At 45.4% G+C, this 18,819-nt stretch overlaps 1 protein-coding gene across 1 annotated transcript in view; it reads left to right on the plus strand.

Annotated features, from left to right (window-relative positions):
* LOC102407754 (RH-like protein IC) overlaps positions 1-17,148 on the plus strand; it is a 39,798-nt gene extending 22,650 nt beyond the window's left edge. Inside the window, exons 7-10 of the mRNA XM_006077995.4 lie at positions 2,579-2,712; positions 9,173-9,252; positions 13,140-13,213; positions 17,006-17,148. Coding sequence (XP_006078057.1) covers positions 2,579-2,712; positions 9,173-9,252; positions 13,140-13,213; positions 17,006-17,032 — 315 coding nt within the window. The 3' untranslated portion in view covers positions 17,033-17,148. The remainder of the gene's footprint in view (positions 1-2,578; positions 2,713-9,172; positions 9,253-13,139; positions 13,214-17,005) is intronic.
* The last annotated feature ends 1,671 nt before the right edge of the window (positions 17,149-18,819 follow it).

Below are 18,819 nucleotides of genomic sequence, written 5' to 3' on the forward strand. Positions count from 1 at the left end.
TGCTCTTCCTTTTTTGCTTTTCCTGAACACCTGTTTTCTTTTCACTCTTCCTTCCTCTTCTACTTCACATGGTGGAATGTCATCTTTCTCTTCAAGAAGGCAGCCATGTAAAATTTCTTGGTACCAATCGCAAGTTCTTTGGAGAAGGGATTCATTGGTCTAACTTGGATAATGTGCCCATCTTTGGCAGGGGTGGGAGACAAGGCACATGATACATATATGGCTTTTGTCCATGAACCATGTGAAGGGAGATGGGAAAGGCAGCACCCAAAAGAGGGATGCTGGGTTGATTATCCAGGTCATCTTCATTTCTGATTGTTTAGTTCTTCTTCTGAGTGGATGGATTTATCCTCCTTCAATATTCAACAGATAAGATCACAATGCTCCATCAGAGCCCATTTGTTACAACACAATTCTAAGAGAAATATTTAAGAACAACAAATCTTCATAGGTTTGAAGACTTGATGGAGGAAGAGGGAATAGATTATTGGTTGACACAAGAAGCTGAATTTGAATGAACCATGGATATTCAGGGAGGCAGTTTCAATCCCAAATAGAGAAGAATTTACCAACAGCTCAATCTGACCACAGATGGAGCAGTCTGCTTTTCATCTCTGAAGTGGAAACACACATCTTTTATCTCCTCTGACTTTGAGGCCCTCTGATGAAAGTAAGATGTGCACAGCCAAACAGGTGTCACAGGAATTTCCTAGAAGTCCAGTGGTTCAGACTCCAAACTTTGACTGCCAAGGGCCCGGTTCAGTCCCTGGTTGAGGAACTAAGATCCCTCAAGCTATAAGGTGTGGCCAAAACTCGTGTATCATGAGTTATCATCAGGCTCAGTGTCCGTCATTTTCTCTGTGCCTCAGGTTGCTTGATTCTATCGCCAGGGGAAAGATTCAAAGATGATTCACTGATTTTTTTTCATTCATTTGCTCAACACATTTAACAGTCATCCTGTGTCCCAAGCTGTAGAGTAGTGAAGAAAATGGATAAATAAACACAGCACAGTTTAAGAACTGCTGCTGCTGCTGCTAAGTCACTTCAGTCATGTCCAACTCTGTGTGACCCCATAGATGGCAGCCCACCAGGCTCTAGAGCACATCTAAGCTGGCCTGAGATGGGTCAGGAAATGCTTCCTAGGGCACAGGATGTCTCAGCTAAGCACTGACAGGGAACTAATATTCACCAGGGAAAGAAGTGGAAAATGTCCTCCAGGCAGAAGGAATAGTGTGTTCAAAGGCTCAGTGGTGAGAAGAGCATGTGACCCAACCAAGAAACAGATGTTCTTTTGGCTGAAGCATCAAGTTCATCAGGGAGTGTGTCTCTCACCAGAGCTTTGAGAGATGGCTGGTGCTCAGGAACACCTCCTGGGGGAGCGGAAGAGTCTGAATTGTTAATCTGAACACAGTGAGGATTCTGAGGAGGGAACTAGCCTGATAAAATTTGCATTGGAGGCCTTTCCTGGTGGTCCAGTGGTTAAGATTCCACCTTCCAATGCATGGGTCATGGGTTCAATCTCAGGTCTGGGAACTAAGACCCCATACGCTGCAGGGCAACTAAGCCTGTGTGTGTCACACTACCGAGCCTGCACACCACTAGTGTCCGTGTGCCACAGTGGAAGACCCTGTGTGCTGAACTGAGACCCAACGAAGCCAAATAAACAGATGTATTGTTTAATTTGCATTGGCCTCCACATCTGTTGGCTCACGGCCATCTGGGAGGCCATGTGATGAAATGGAAGGAGTGCTGACTGGGACTCTGGTGGAGTGGTCAGCTTCTTACCTTTCAACCAGCCATGTAGTAGTCTCTTGGATGGAGTTAAGTTTGGGCTGGACCAGTGGGTTTCAATCAACTGCTGGGGACATGGACAATGTCTGGAGACAGTTTTGGTGGATATACCTGGGAGAGGGCTGCTTCTGGCATCTAGAAGGTATAGGCCAGGGATGCTGCTGAACCTCCTATAATGCACAGGAGGGCCCCTCAGTGAAAGATAGTGAAAGTGAAAGTCGCTCAGTCATGTCCAACTCTTTGCGACCCCATGGACTATACAGTCCGTGGAATTCTCCAGGCCAGAACACTGGAGTGGGTAGCCATTCCCTTCTCTGGGGGATCTTTCTAATCCAGGGATCGAACCTAGGTCTCTGGCATTGCAGGAGATTCTTTACCAGCTGAGCCACAAGGGAAGCCCAAGAATACTGGAATGGGTAGCCTACGCCTTCTCCAGGGGATCTTCCTGACCCGGGAATCAAGCCGGGGTCTCCTGCATTGCAGGAGGATTCTTTACCAACTGAGCTCCCCCAACACAGCCCCAAATGTGAGCAGTATGGACCATGGCCAGTCATCCGGGACTTTGTTAGAAATGTAGAATCACAGGCCCCAGACCTACTAAATCCAACTCTGCATTTGGATGAGCTGCCCAGATGCTGTGAGTACACGTGCAAATCTGAGAAGTACTTATTTAGCTGAGCCCTAATGCCCATCCCCCAGATGCCCTGGATGCCAAGGGTCTGGGAAAGGGTGGGGAAGGTGTAGCAGTCCCACATGTAGCTCTGCTGATGATGGTGTTTGTCCCCAGGCATGTCTTCAGCGAACGCTGCAACTCCACGACACCTACGGCATGCACTACACCTTCGGCTTGCCGGGTCTGCTTGGAGGGATTGTCAACATCGTGCTGACGGTGCTTCAGGCCCAGGGAGTCGATAAGTCTACGTGGGTCACTTGGCTCAGCCCCCTATCACTCCATCCATCTCAGGAAGGAGTGTGCCCAGAGTCCTTGGCTGGGGGTGAGGGGCATACACTCAGGGCCAGGCAGTCAGAAGGCTTCAGTGAATATCTGTTGGCCAATTTATTCCAAAATTCCAGATAAGTCCCCACCTTGTATGGACTTATCACCTGTCCAGGTCACTTCTTTCTAAAGCAGTTAGCTTAAGTGAAAGGAAAAGCTGATAGTCCTGCTGCTGCTGCTAAGCCGCTTCAGTCACGTCCGACTGTGCGATCCTATAGACGGCAGCCCACCAGGCTCCGCCGACCCTGGGATTCTCCCGGCAAGAGTACTGGAGTGGGTTGCCATTTCCTTCTCCAATGCATGAAAGTGAAAAGTGAAAGTGAAGTCGCTCAGTCGTGTCCGGCTCTTAGCAACCCCATGGACCGCAGTCTACCAGGCTCCTCCATCCATGAGATTTTCCAGGCAAGAGTACTGGAGTGGGGTGCCATTGCCTTCTCCGTGATAGTCCTGAGGCCTCTCCAAATGTAGACAGAGGAGGCAGTCAGGCCCAAACCAACTGAGTCCATTTCTTGGCCCCTGGTGATTTAGGTGGTGGTGAAATAACCATGAGATCTTGACCTGGGCCATGCTACCTAACCTCTCTGAGCCTCTGTCTCCCCATGGCAAATGAAGATAATCGTAGTACTTCCTCACATAGGGGTGTTGGACGCTAGGCACTGTGTGGTTAAAAGGATTTGATATGTGATATGTTCATGTAGGAAAATGCTGAATACTGCTCATCCCTGGGACCCAGAGAGGAAAAGTGTGTGGTTAATGTCTCAATTGTGAGGTGGGAATGTGGATCCCTAGACCAGAGTCAGGTCCCACGCCCCCCCAGGCAATCAGATCAGATCAGATCAGTCGCTCAGTTGTGTCCGACTCTTTGCGACCCCATGGACTGCAGCCTACCAGGCTCCTCTGTCCATGGCAGGTAAGGTTAAAAATGAGACCAGCAGGGGGAGGAAACCACGGGCATTTGTTCTTCAGTGCCCGGCAGCTTAAACCATCCAGAGACTCGGGATCAGTATTGCCAGATCTAATGACTTTTAAAGAGAAGGCAGAAATCCAGAGTTATGCACATACTCCCCAGGTATTGGCAAAAGATTAAAAATCATTAGAAACACGTGCGTGCTAAGTCGTTTCAGTCGTGTCCAACTCTTTGCAACCCCATGGGCTCCCCTGTCCATGAAATTCTCCAGGCAAGGATACTGGAGTGGGTTGCCATTTCCTTCTCCAGGGGATCTTCCCGACCCAGGGATCCAACCTGGGTCTCCTGCATTGCAAGCAGATTCTTTACCATCTCAGCTACAGGGAAATCCCCCATTAGAAACAATGTGTGGACCAAATTCTGCTTGTGGGCTGCTGACCTGGAACTTCTGGATCACTTGCCCTCCCTTCCCCTGAATTCTGTGATTCTCTGGCTCTCCCAGAACAGTGGTTCTCAACAGCAACAGTATCTCCTGGGACTTGTTAAAAATGCAAATCCTCCCCTACCCCAGACCCACACAATTAGACCCAGCAGTCTGTTTTCTCAAGTCCTGTATGTGCTTCTCCTGCAAGTTCAGGTTCGAGAAGTGTTGCCCTATAGCGAAAAATAGAAACAAAGCAAAACAAACAACCAATCTGCTGCTAAGGGATTAACAACTGGCTTTCTGGTGAAACAAAGCCCTGACTTAGAGCATTTACTGATTTCTCTGGTGCCAATACTCTCACCATGGCTGATTTCAAGCCATCAAAGGGATACTCCCAAACATGGAGTTGAGAGGAGATGAGAGCTGTCGTCCTGTGCTTCTCCGTGAGCCTGACTCCCGCACCGTCTCCAAGTCAAGTCTCATCAGGATGAGACGGCTGAGGACCAAGTATTAGTCTTCTCTCCTCTGCAGGAACTTGGCAAAGGGAAGGGCACAGTGACAGCTATGGCCTCTCTCGGGGTGGCCTCTGGTCTGCTGGAAGTAAAGGGCACGGGCTTCGGGGACAAATAGAGCCAGGTCACACTTAACAGTTGTGTGACTTTGGGCATGGTATTCAAACTCTCTCTAAAGTCTCAGTTTTCTATCTGTAAAATAGGATGATAAGATGCACATCCCAGAGCTGCTGTGAAGATTCAGCAACATATAAGAAGGGCTCAAGGCTTCCCTAGTGGCTCAGACAGTAAAAAATCTGCCTACAATGTAGAAGACTTGGGTTCAATCCCAGGAGGAAATGGCAATTCACTCCAGTACTCTTGCCTGGAGAGTCCCGTGGACAGAGTAGCCTGGTGGGCTACAGTCCATAGGGTCACAAAGAGTCAGACACCACTGAGCAACTGACACTTTCACTTTCTTACAAGAAAGGGCTCAGGACAGTGCTTGGCACGTAGTAAACACTCAACACACGGCCCCTTTCTTTAGGATAGTTACTGATGCTGCTGCCTCCGTAAGAAGGGCATCTGGACGTAATGGAAAGATGGCGAGAGGACTGGGCTGGTCGTCAGAACACTTCCCAGGAAGTGTGGATCAGCTGCTTTAGTAGCTCTGTGTCATCGGACACATCATTCCAAAGAATGACTTTTCATTCTTTCCACGAACAGTATTTGCCCATTTCCCTATTCAGGTGAGTGAGTGTAAATGAGTCAGATGCTGTGCCTCGAGCCTGGATGGAGCATTTTTCACAAATTGTGGGATTTTAAGTGGTGTGAAGACACACTTGAAGAGCACCGGATCACACAGTGCAGGCGCCCTTTTGCAGTTCTCACGCAATTGGTTGATTACATCAGGGAAAAAGGCTCCCCTTAGGGCTGTCTCCACACTCTTCCCACCCTCGCTGACCTCCAACTTCAACAACAGCAGAGGAAACCTCAGTCTGAGATTTGCCCTGGCTGCTGCATCTAAAGGAGATTAAAGCAGTATTTTTTTTCATTGTATCTTGGTTACCTCCTATTTCTCTTCCATTTAAGCTAGTGACACAAAGTTCCTTTTAAATAGATTCATTAAAAAAAATTTTTTTTTAAGTTTACTCAAAGAAAAATATATGGGCTTCCCTGGTGGCTCAGATGGTAAAGCGTCTGCCTGCAATGTGGAAGACCTAGGTTCGATCCCTGGGTCGGGAAGATCCCCTGGAGAAGGAAATGCCAACCCACTCCAGTACCCTTGCCTGGAAAATCCTATGAACAGAGGAGCCTGGTAGGCTATAGTCCGTAGGGTTGCAAAGAGTCGGACAGGACTGAGCGACTTCACTTTAAAGAAAAATATTAAAAACAAATCTCTGGGACTTCCCTGGTGGTCCAGGGGTAAAGAATCCGCCTGCCAAGGCAGGAGATAAAATCCACATGCTGGGTGGTCACTAAGCCTGAGCGCCACAACTACTGAGCCTGTGCCCTAGAGCCCAGGAACTGCAACTGCTGAAGCCTTGCACTCTATAGCCTGTGATCTGCCATAAGAGAAGCCACTGCAATGAGAAGTCTGAACACCACAACCAGAGAGTAGCCCCTGCTCACCACAACTAGATAAAGCCCACATTCAGGAATGAAGACCCAGCGCAGCCATAAACAAATAAATAAATAATAGTATCCCTGGAATGCAGATCTGGCCAAATCTGAGAAGGGAGCCCACCGATAAGGAGATTTGGCCACTTTTGTGGGTAGGCAGAGCTGCCTGGTTTGAATCCCTAGAAACACCCATTCCAAGCTACGTAGCTATGGGACCCTTGGTTCACTTTCCTAACCTGCTCCTCCCATTTGTGAAGGACGGACTTTCAGATGAACTGTAGAGGCTGAGGCCCTGGCGCAAGGAGCCCACCCTGTGTGGGGAATGTTAACACAGCCATTTCTGCCTCATCCATTTCTACTCTCAGATGGCAGCAGGGTAGAGGGAATTTGGGTTGTAAGTAGTAGATTTGGGTTTAGCCTTTATTCTATGTACAATGCAGGAGACCCTGGTTCGATTCTTGGGTCAGAAAGATCATCCGGAGAAGGGAATGGCTACTCACTCCAGTATTCTGGCCTGAAGAATTCCATGGACTATTCCATGGGGTCGCAAAGAGTCGACACGACTTAGTGACGTTCGCTTTTCAATTTTATTCTACACTTACTACTTTTTTAAGAAACTTTTTTCTTGTAATACAATCTACTTCCAGAATAGTCAAGTATCATAAGGGTTGGCTTCCCTGATGGTCCCGTGGTAAAGAATCCACCTGCCAATGCAGGAGATACAGACTCCATCCCTGGTCCGGGAAGATCCCACATGGCACAGAACAACTAAGCCTGTGCTCCACAGTTATTAAGCCAGCACCCTAGAGCCTGTGCTCTGCAAAAAGAGAAGCCACTGCTGTGAGAAGCCCACATACTGCAACCGGAGAGTAGCCCCCACTCACTGCAACTAGAGAAAAGCCCACGCCGTAGCACCAAAGCCCCAGCACAGCCAGAATAAACAAAAAAAATTTTTAAATATATCATAAGAATACCACTTAGTGACTTCTGACACAGCCAATAACCAGCACACAGAACTCTGTGTCCTGTCCCAGGGCAACCACTAACCTGACTTCTAAGAGCAGCAATCCGTCTTGCCTGTTTTTGTCCTTTGTATGCATAAAATCATACAGGAGGTCTGTTCTTGTGTTCTTCTTGGCTTCTTTCACTCAACTTTGAAGTTGTGAGATCCATCCATGTCGTTATCTCTGTAGATTGTTCATTTTCATTGGCGTATAACATTGATTTGTGCTTGGGCTTAATTGATAAAGGCAACTGAATGACAACATGGAGAGGTCAACGTCATTGAACGGAAACTTCAGTGTTCCAATTGCCCTGGAAATGAGAGGCAGGACATACCATGCAGGGACACGTGAAAGCTTACCACATGCAGGGACCAGGCAGTAGAGAGAGACGGCAGCAGAGACTATGTCTTTAGGACTAGAGTGGCAGGGGAGGGACACAGGGATGTCCCCTACAGGCCAAAAGTGAAAACACAAATGTTAGAGCTTGCAGTTCGGGGCTTGTAATGAAAGTTGACTTAAGAGAGATCGAGGTAATCAATGTTGACACTTAGTTTGGCCCTGCAATAAATGAGTGGCAAATACAACATTTAAGAAAACACAGAACAGAGTTCCATTATATGAACACAGCGCAATTTACCCATTGTCGATGAGCATTTGGGTAGTTTCTAGTGTGGAGTTAGTATTGTTGTTATGAATGTGCTAGCGCTTTTTTTTGAACCTACAAATGCGCTTCTGTTGAGTGTATGCCTAGAAGTTGAGCTGTTGGATTGTACAGTTTTCATACAATCTGCTTCAGTGGATACTTTCAGTTTTCTATTGGGGTTTATACAGTAGAAACCGAGAGCTTCCTTTACCTAATATATAATTTAGACATCAAACTTACTGTTTTAATATTCGTTTGCTCGATGACTACTTAAGCGTAGTACTTTTTTGGGTATTTGAATACCTCCTCTTTGGAAATGTCTGTTCAGTTTCTTTTGCCTACTTTTCTGTTGTATGTTCTGACTTTTTCTTATTGATTTCTAGGAATTCTTTAAAAATTCTGGATATTGGTCTTTTGTCAGATATATGTACTGTAAATAGCTTCCCCAGTTTTGTGGGTTATTTTTCACTTTCTTAATGATGTCTTTTGATGAACAGAAGTTCTTAATTTTTTTATAGTTCAGTGTATCATTGTTCCCTCTATGTTGAGGCAACATATGTGTCCTGTTTAAGACATTTTTGCCTACTACAGGGTCACATAGATGTCCTCCAAGGACCACTTAATAGCTTATTTATTTATTATTAATTTAGTTTTTTTAATTAGAGGCTAATTACTTTACAACATTGCGGTGGTTTTTGCCATACATCGACATGAATCAGCCCTGGGTGTACATGTGTCCCACCATCCCGAACCCCCCTCCCACCTGCCTCCCCACCCCACCGTTTAATAGTTTAAAGTGAAGCCTTGGGGTTGCTTTGAAGAAGAGAAGACAGGGATGTATGTTCAAGGGGGAGTGAGCAGGGGAGATGGGTCTGTTGGCCAAGTTGTACCCTATCTTGCCCTTATAGACATAAAACCTTTCTTTTTCTTGCCCTGAGAGACATAAAACCTTTATCTTTAATTGCCTAATGAGGAAACTCAGGACTCCAAGGTTAAGTGCCCAGGGTCACACAGCTAGTGACAGAACTGGGACTTGAACTTGGGTTTTCTGACTTCTGGTCTAGTTCATTATCCACGAACTAAAGTAAGCCAAAGAGGACCTTGAAATCCCTTCTACATGTCTGAGCAGCTTTGCAGTAGATGATGGGAAGGGGCTTCCTGGGGAGGGGACATTTGTTCTCCTGGCGGCCTTTGCTGACAGCGTCAGTACTGATGCACATAGTCCTTTTGGTCCCCAGTGATCTTTGCGGCCTGATGCCCAAATGTGACCACCTCTGCTTTGTCATTTCTAGGCTCGGCTACCAGGTACTCATCAACCTCGGGGCGTTGGGCTTCACCATCATCATGGGTGTGTCCTCTGGTCTCTTGACAGGTCAGTGTGAGACCACCCTTCTTCCACCATTGTCCAGGGCACAGGGTCTGGGCCGAGATTGCAACTGCCCCATGGTTGGGCATGTATGTGTCCATCTCCTTCCCCATGAACCCACCCCCTTCAGCTCCAGCCAAATAAGGCGAAGGGCTCATATCTTGATTTAAAAAAACAAATGAACACAGAATCACAAAATTTCAGAATGCCTCTTGAGCCCAGGACTGGTGATTTCACTGAATTTTGTACAGAAGACTAAGGAAACCCTGATGCTTACACAGCTTACCTTTTATTCCCTGATAACCCTTAAACTGCTATTTTGTTCAGCAAATAGACGAGGTACTAGGGACACAGCAGTGAACAAACCAAATTCCCTGGTCACACCGAGTTGATACTCTAGGTGGAGAAGGAGCTTTCACCATAAACAGAAAAAAATATGGTACATCAGATGGTGATAAGCACTATGAAGAGAAATAAATCAGGGTAGGGAAATGCACAGTCATGGTGAGAGGGGGGTGCTCTTTAGGAAGGGTGGTAAGGAAGGCCTATCTAAGAAGTTGACCTTTAAGCAAGGACTTGACTGCAAAGAAGGAGGGAGACATACTGTGTATTTATTTGGGAGAAGAACTTTCCATGAAAAGGGACAGCAAGGCCAGAGGCACTGAGGCAGGAGCATCCTTTGCCTGTTTGGGGAATAGCAAGGATGTCAGCGTAGCTGATGTAGCTGGAGAGATGGGGAGAGGGGAAGGGGTTGGAGACAGAGTGGTAGCAAGGAGCCAGATCATTCTGAAGATGGGAGGCCATTATAGATCTGTAGGCAGAGGACTGAAGTATGTTTTTACTTCTGCAATGTGACAGAAGAGCAAAAAATCTTGCAAGTGTGAGTGTGAAAGTCGCTCAGTCATGTCCAAATCTTTGTGACCCTGTGGACTGTAGCCTACCAGGCTCCTCTGTCCATGGAATTCTCCAGGCAAGAATACTGGAGTGGGTAGCCATTCCCTTCACCAGAGGATCTTCCTGACCCAGGGATCGAACCCCGGTCTCCCACATTGCAGGCAGATTCTTTATCATCTGAGCCACCAGGGAAGCCCCCAAAACACATATGGCATGTGGGATCTAGTTGCCTGACCAGGGATCTAACTGGAAGTGCAGAGTCCTAGCTACTGGACCACCAGGGAAGTCCCAAAAGAATCTTGGGGAGACAGCAATTTGCCTCTCTTACTTATATGCAAGATGAAAACATGCCTTCTGTCCAGAATTGTTCACTGTTATTCTACAGGTAAATACCTTTGCTTGGTTAGACTCTCACATATTGTGTCTCTAAGCATGGAGTGAATGCCAAATAAGAGACAAAATAGCCAAAGCAGACACTAAAGAATGGTGTGACCTTGGGTGAATGGTGTGACCAGGTCACTTTACTCTTTCTGGGCATTGGCTGGCTTTCTGTAAAGTGGATGGATTATAGTAACTAATCATTTGGCATCCTTTCAGCTCTAAAACATGTATGATAGTACTTTTTTTGGGCCATACAGCATGGTTGGATGGCATCAGCGACTCACTGGACATGAGTTTGAGCAAACTTCAGGAAATAGTGAAGGACAGGAAAGCCTGGCATACTGCAGTCCAAGGGGTGACAAAGAGTCAGACACGACTTAGTGACTGAACAACAATGGCATGGGGAATCTTGGTTCCCTGACCAGGGATTGAAGCCACATCCCCTGCATTGGAAGCACAGAGTCTTAACCATTGGGCTGCCAGGAAAGTCCCAAAAGTACTTTCTGGAATTTTCGAGAATGAGATTGGCTAGAATTGCTTTAATGTACCAATAGGCCTCAGCTTTCAACAGAGTCTGAGACGACTGATTAAATGCAGATGAGAACAAGGCCTCCTGCCGTAAGTTTACATTCTATTGGTGGTGGCAGTCCAACCCTAAAGAGAGTTGCCAGATTTAACAAGTGAAAACACAAGGCACCCAACTCAGAACTCAGAATTGACTGAGCGTCCTGCATTCTATTTAGCAGTCCTGCACCTGGGCGCTCATGCCATTCACCACTGCAACCAGCGTAGACCAAGTGACACTGAGGTGTGCTGTCTTGTAAAGCAACTCAGAGGGCTTCCCATGCTTCACTGAGATCAAGAAAGAGAATAAAGACACTCCTACTATTCCTTTAAGAGTTAAGAACAATGAGCTTTCATCCTTATATGTTGCTTTCTACTTGAGGAAACTGGTGATTAAAAAGTACTTGGACAGGATTTCCCTGGTGGCCCAGTGGTTAGGACTCTGCACTTCCACTTCAGCGTTGCAGGTTCAATCCCTGGTCGGGGAACTAAGATCCTGGATGCCACTTGGCCAAGAAAAGAAAAAGAAAGACAGCCTTCCATGTGTTGTGTACCACAAAGACATTCCCTAATATTTTCCCAAATTAAAAAAAAATTTACGTGGACAGTGTAAGCGGAAAGAAGCCTCCAAGAAGAGGCCTCCAAGAAGCCAGGATGGCACCAAATTGACCCCCTAAAATCAAGCATTTTACCCATGAAGAGACCCCTTTCTGTGAAGCCCTCCTATAGGCACTTAGGTAAGAAACAATCTTGGCGACTTCCCTGGTGGTGCAATGGTTAAGACTCTGTGCCTCCACTCCAGGGGCACAGGTTCCACCCCTGGTCAGGGAAGTAGGATCTCACACGCTGTGTGGTACAGCCAAAAGAGAAAGAGAGAGAAAATAAAAAGAATCTTATCAAGCATGGTTAAGGGTTTTCCCAGTTCAGGCAGATTAAAAATAGCAGATTAGAGTTAGCTTTCCAGAGGTAAGACACACTGCTAGAAGTTAGCAGTAAGAACAAAGAGACTAGCAGGAGAAAATAAATTCTTAAAACCAGACACAAGAACATGAGAAGCTTGGGCTGCCAGAGAACAGGCCAGTAACTTTCAGCAACTATGGCCCTTCTCCACGTTATACAGAGCCTTTGATAAATGGATATTCCTATCAACAGCTCTAATTTTTTTAAAAAGTCTAAATGTGTTCAGTGTTGTCTCACAAGACAGGAAAATATATTTTATATGGATTTTCATCAGTGATGAGTAAGCCTCAACTACCTGAAAAATATATGTAGGCAACAGAGGTTCATTTATGAGTAATTCTAGCTAAATGAGGTGTGTCGATTACACTCTCCATGCCAATATCAGTTAAAGGCACACACTGTGAGAGCCAAGTGTGAATGAGCACACGCCTACTCTTGTTAATCTTACTGTTTAATACACTGGGATGGATCATCATTAAAAATGCACAGATAAGTCTATCAGTGGCATTTCCCTGCTTCACATGAAAGGTAAGCATGACTTTATATCCTGGAAATTCCACTTTGAGCAGCTGGGGGAATACACAGGGCCCTGGCTCTCTGAGCAGAGGTGGGATGGCTGACAAGAACAAGCACAGAAGCACATGTTATTACCTGCTTTCCTAACCAGTGGAATCTGGAGCTGAGGTCACTGTGACTTTCTTGGAACCAGGGAGGATGAACCTGCGAGGGTGGCTGTTTGAGTCGCTCTCCACGGTAGCTCTTGTGTTTAAATGAATCAGCTTTTAAGTGGGGCTTTGTCCAACAGGGTCCTTCTTCTCTGTCTTGGGAAGCGTGTTAGATCCATGACTATCATATACCTCTCAGTGTAATCTAAATCCTTTGGATATAATTGTTTTTACCAGCTCCTTTTAAAAGATCTCTGTAGAATTAATTAAACTGGTCCAGGAAGCACAGTGCTTCAGTGTGTCTATCTCCTGGTTGTGGAAGATAAAAGGATTTCTGTTGAGTTATCATAGGTGAGATACGACAGTCTGATTAACTTTGAGATAATGCAATCCTCTAAATGTGTAACATTTATTTATGAACTTAAACAGGTTTGCTCTTAAACATCAACATATGGAAATCAACTCACAAGATTCACTATTTTGACGACCAATCTTTCTGGAAGGTAAGATTTTTAACCTATTAATGTCATAGGTTTGGAGTCAATGGACTTAAAAAGATACCTGGGGTATGTACGTTAACTTGGTATTTATGGAGAGTAAAATAAAAAACAAATGAAAATGAAGTAAGGAGCACTGGAGGAGAAGCAAATCCATGATACGTGTGTGTGAGTGTGTGTGTGTGTATGTGTGTGTTGGTGGGGGATGGGGAGGTAGTAGATGCTCCCATTTCCCTGATGCTTCAAAGTCACTGAGGGTCAGGGATGTGGGAACTGACCCTGGCCACGTCTCTTCCCCATCTGGAGTCACCAAAGTGGGCTAATAGTTCGACAGGAAGGTGATAGAATCCTGCATTGCAAACGCCAGAGGCCCACAGGGGCCAGGAAGTCCAGTCCCCTCATTTGCTAGACTTCCAAGTGGAGTCATGACTGTCGAAGTTCTGAGAGGAAGAGCGGGATAAATTACAGCCAGTGGACACGAGAAAACTTGTAGTATAGGGATCTGGGGTCAGTGAGTTGAGAGACATGCAGCTCGACTAATTCAGCGGCCGCTGACAGTCTAGGTGACATTGTAGGGCTGGGAAGAAGGTCAGGGCTCGTTCCCTGAGACCCCACTGCCTTCCTCCCTTTGACCTGCACTCGCAGTTCACAAAGTACTCCGATGTGTGATGCCTTAGGTAATCTCCCAACTGATGCTGAGGTTGGCCTTCTCACCCAGCAGGCCAAGATACCGACCACTAGGGGGACACAGAAGCAGCCTTATTGCGGACCTTGGTATTCAGGTCTGTAGGGGCCAAACTGAGAACCTACAGAGAAAACCCACCTCTTCTTTTCCTTTATCTCTGTGTTCCTCTTCCTCTTGAAACAGCTTTCTGGAGGTATACTTGACAACAAACTGCACATATTAAGTATATAATTTGATATCTTTAAACATATTTATACACTCCTGAAATCACAACATGACCACACCAAGAACATATGTGTCAGGACTTCCCTAGTGATCCAGTGGTTAAGAATCTACCTTCCAATGCATCGGGTGCCGGTTCAATTGTTGGTCAGGGAACTAAGATCCCACATGTCCCGGGGCAACTAAGCCCATGTGCTGCAACTACTGAGCCCTCCTGCCACAACTAGAGAGGCTGCATGCCACAATTAAGAGCTGTGCGCCACAATGAAGGATCTCGAATATACAATGAAGATCTTGCATGCCACAATTAAGACTTGATGCAGCCAAATAAATAAATAATATGTTTTGAAGGAAAAGAACATATTCACCACCGAAGATTTCATCCTGCCTCTTAGAAACTGCTCCCTCCCAACTCCATCCTGTTGCATCCCCAGGCAACCACTGAACTGCTTTCTGTCCCATGGATTAGCTTCAGTTCAGTTCAGTTCCGTTCAGTCACTCAGTCGTGTCCGACTCTTTGCAACCCCATGAACCGCAGGACGCCAGGCCTCCCTGTCCATCACCAACTCCTGGAGTCCACCCAAACCCATGTCCATTGAGTCAGTGATGCCATCCAACCATCTCATCCTCTGTCGTCCCCTTCTCCTCCTGCCCTCAATCTTTCCCAGCATCAGGGTCTTTTCCAATGAGTCAGCTCTTCGCATCAGCTGGCCAAAGTATTGGAGTTTCAGCTTCAACATCAGTCCTTCCAATGAACACAGGACTGATTTCCTTTAGAATGGACTGGTTGGATCTCCTTGCAGTCCAAGGGACTCTCAAGAGTCTTCTCTAACACCACAGTTCAAAAGCATCAATTCTTCTGTGCTCAGCTTTCTTTATAGTCCAACTGTCACATCCATACATGACTACTGGAAAAAGCATAGCCTTGACTAGACGGACCTTTGTTGGCAAAGTAATGTCTCTGCTTTTTAATATGCTGTCTAGGTTAGTCATAACTTTCTTTCCAAGCAGTAAGCGTCTTTTAATTTCATGGCTTCAGCCACTATTTCCACTGTTTCCCCATCTATTTGCCATGAAATGGATTAGCTTACCTTTTCTCTAACTTTACATAAATGGAACCACATGGCATGTACTCTTGTCTGGCTTCTTTTACCAAGTGTAATTATCCTGGGATCACCCGCGTGGTCGTGTATAATCTGCCTCATCTTGAACCAGCTTCTCTCTATAGCCACTGGCTTCTCCCAACAGCCAGTCTCTCCCAGGCCCCTGTGAGTGCTCTTGTCCCTTTAGCAGAAGCAGGGTAATCCAGTGAAAGGACTCAGGAAACTGGTTTTATCCATCCATTCATTCCACAAGTATTTATTGAGCAACTGTTATATATGAAGCACTCTGCTCATGAAGATACCACAAATAGGACAAATATCCACCTCAATTATTTGAGCTGCAGTAAATACTTGCTGAACAAATGAAGGAAACTGGGGAACCCCATCTAACACTGGCCCCTGCGGAAGCAGGTGAAATAGTGTGTGTCCCTGGTACGGTAAGTCCTGATTTCTAGTCCCTTCTCTGCAAGGTCTGATGTAGGCAAGACGTTTGACTTCTCTCACTGGTTAAAAAAAGAACAGTAACCTTTGTTCTACCTCAGGGGGTTGTTCTGAAAGTCAAATGAGGTCATGATATCTGTGACTACATTCTGTCTAATGCAAGCCACCACGTGATCATGAAAGTTTATGACTAGAGGTTTCAGTTCAGTTCAGTTCAGTTCAGTCGCTCAGTCGTGTCTGACTCTTTGCAACCCCGTGAATCACAGCACGCCAGGCCTCCCTGTCCATCACCAACTGCCGGAGTTCACACAGACTCACATCCATCGAGTCAGTGATGCCATCCAGCCATCTCATCCTCTGTTGTCCCCTTCTCCTCCTGCCCCCAATCCCTCCCAGCATCAGACAACCACAATGGAATGTGTTAAGTCTCACAGCTATCGCTTACTGCAAGCCTCCTGTTTCCGAGTCTGTGCTGGAAGCTTTTCAACATTATCTGATTTTTATCCTGACAGAAACTCTGCGTAAGAATAAGTCTTCCCATCTAAAGATGAGTCACTTGTCCAAAATGACAGAGCTAGTAAATGGTACAGGAGGAAGCTGAATCGGTGTCTGTCTGGCTCCAGAGACACATGTGTGTATGTGTGTTATGTGTTTTGGTCAGCTACTAGAGAATGGCTATTTCTCCTTCTGATTTTTTTTTTTTTTTTTTACAGCTGAGTAGAACCATTTTTTCAGCAGGATAATACTTATAGCTTGCATTTGAAATGCAAGAATATGAATTTCCCAAGCTGATAAATCCAGGAATGATTTTTTTTGTAAACTACCCAAAAAGACATCTTAAACATTATAAAATTCCCTTATTGTACGTCATAGAAGCAGACTACTAGAGGTTAGAAAGGACATTCCTCCACTGATTGCCCAGACCATGCTCAGCACTTCTAGGGTGGGACACTCACCAACCCCAAGGATACCCATCTCATCCTTGGATGACAGATGACACTATTGGGTTGGCCAATTAAGTTCATTCAGGTTTTTCCATAAGATGTTATGGAAGGAACTACTTCTTATGGTGACTTGTCTCCTTTCACCGGAGGTGTTCAAACAAAAGCTAGGTGACCATGAATGATCCATGTAAAGAGCTGTATGAAATTAGATTTACCCAAGAAGTCTTCCAATTCAGATTTTTTGAAAGAACTTTGTGATAAAGGTTATTTGTGATAAGGCCTTTGTGATAAAGTAACATTTTGGGCAACATAAATTTCAAAAGATCAAATCAGAATCAATATGTGTACAATATTGAGTGTGTAAGGGTGCATCTGTAATAAAAAGTTCGCTTTCCTTTTACAGTTTCCACATTTGGCTGTCGGATATTAAGGGAAAGCATCCAAGAGAAACAAGGCCTGTTTGAAAACAAGACAACTTTTCACCATTGCCCATTTGTGTGTGTGTGTGTGTGTGTGTGTGTGCAACCACTTGTTATAGCAAAGTCTCCTTATGTACAATGAGACAGGTCAGAGATAGATTTGATACTAAGAATAAAAGACTAAAAACTTAATAATCTTATAATGATTTTAAATAATTATGTTTAGTTTCATGAAAGATGATGTTATGAATACTGTCTTGGGTACAGACACGTGGTGGTGGTGGGTTAGTTGCTCAGTCATGTCCGACTCTTGCGATCCCATGGACTGTAGCCTGCCAGGCTTGTCCATGGGATTCTCCAGGCGACAGTACCGGAGTGAGTTGCCATTTCTTTCTCCAGAGGATCTTCCCGACCCAGGAATCAAACCCAGTTCTCCTGCATTGCAGGCAGGCAGATTCTTTACTGATTGAACTATGAGGGAAGACATTAAGATTATGGTTCAATTTTATTGACAATTCCTAGATTTTTTCTTGTGCTTAATAAAGTATTAAGCTACACAGCTAACTCACCTATATCAGCAGAGCAGCTGATATAAAACAAGGAAAAACTGAAGACTCAGATTTAATCCTTGCTGACATTATGCTTTTATTCCAGTGGTTTTACAAGTTCTTATTCCCTGAGCACATCCTGAATTTAACTGTAGGGAAGACATCTGTGATCCAACGTGGAGACAGACTGCCTCAAGATTTAAAAACTAGTCCTATGACCCTGAGGATATCATTTAAATCGCCATTTAAATGGGTTCCCTTATCTGTAAAAAGAGAAGGTAAACTTCAATCCCTAAGATCTCCTCCAATTCTCACACCTGTGGATCTAAAAAACAGTGATTTGACAGTGAGATGACAGCGATACAGTCATTTCCTTGAGTAGCTGATGACCAGGCAACATTCAAAACATACACAGTAGGGACTTCCCTGGTGGTCCAGTGGTTAAGACTCAGTGCTTCGAATGTAGCGGGGTGCAGGTTCGATCCCTGTTCAGGGAACTAAGATCCCACATGCCACACAATGTAACCAAAAACTAAAAACAAACAAAATAAAACATACACACTGGGAGAAAACTGTGGCTGGCATAGAAAGGGCACCACAATCTAAATCATCTGAGAGGTATTTGGTGGTTAATGAGCAGCTGCTAATTGTTGCAAGCTTTATTAATATGACAGAACATTTCAAGCTTTAGTTCTGAAGAACATGTACCCACATAGTTAGCTAGCTCATTAAAGAAAAAAAATTCCCATTATGTCAAAGTGGGGAGCCTGGGGGATAAAAGAATTCCAAAGAGGAACAGACTACGAGTTCCCAGTAGCTGAACACTTGTCATTATAATTGACCTCACTTGGTCTATTTTGAGCTTAGTGGTTCAGCAGAGACACAATGAAATGGAATTCAATCAATTTTCAAACCAACAACACGAGAGTCAGTCACGGGAGTAAGGAGCAAGTCCCTGTCCGCCTCCTCGTTCCTTCCGTGGAGGCTGCGCAGTGCCTCAGCGTCCCACCAGGCCCAGGGCCACAGCTGAGTCATTACCACCGGCCTTCCCCGCACCCAGTGGCGCCGGAGGCACACTTCTGAGGAAACCGGTGGCCAGATTATGGGTCTTCTCCTTTTCAACATATTCACTCACCCCTTGGGAGACCCTCAGTAACTATTTACACTGAAATAGTTACAGAATTTTTGGCAAAACCATACATTAATAAACCAAACACAAAGGATAGTGAGGAAGAATTCTGACCACTGAA

This window comes from Bubalus bubalis, chromosome 2, assembly GCF_019923935.1.
Source record: "Bubalus bubalis isolate 160015118507 breed Murrah chromosome 2, NDDB_SH_1, whole genome shotgun sequence".
Taxonomy (NCBI): domain Eukaryota; kingdom Metazoa; phylum Chordata; class Mammalia; order Artiodactyla; family Bovidae; genus Bubalus; species Bubalus bubalis.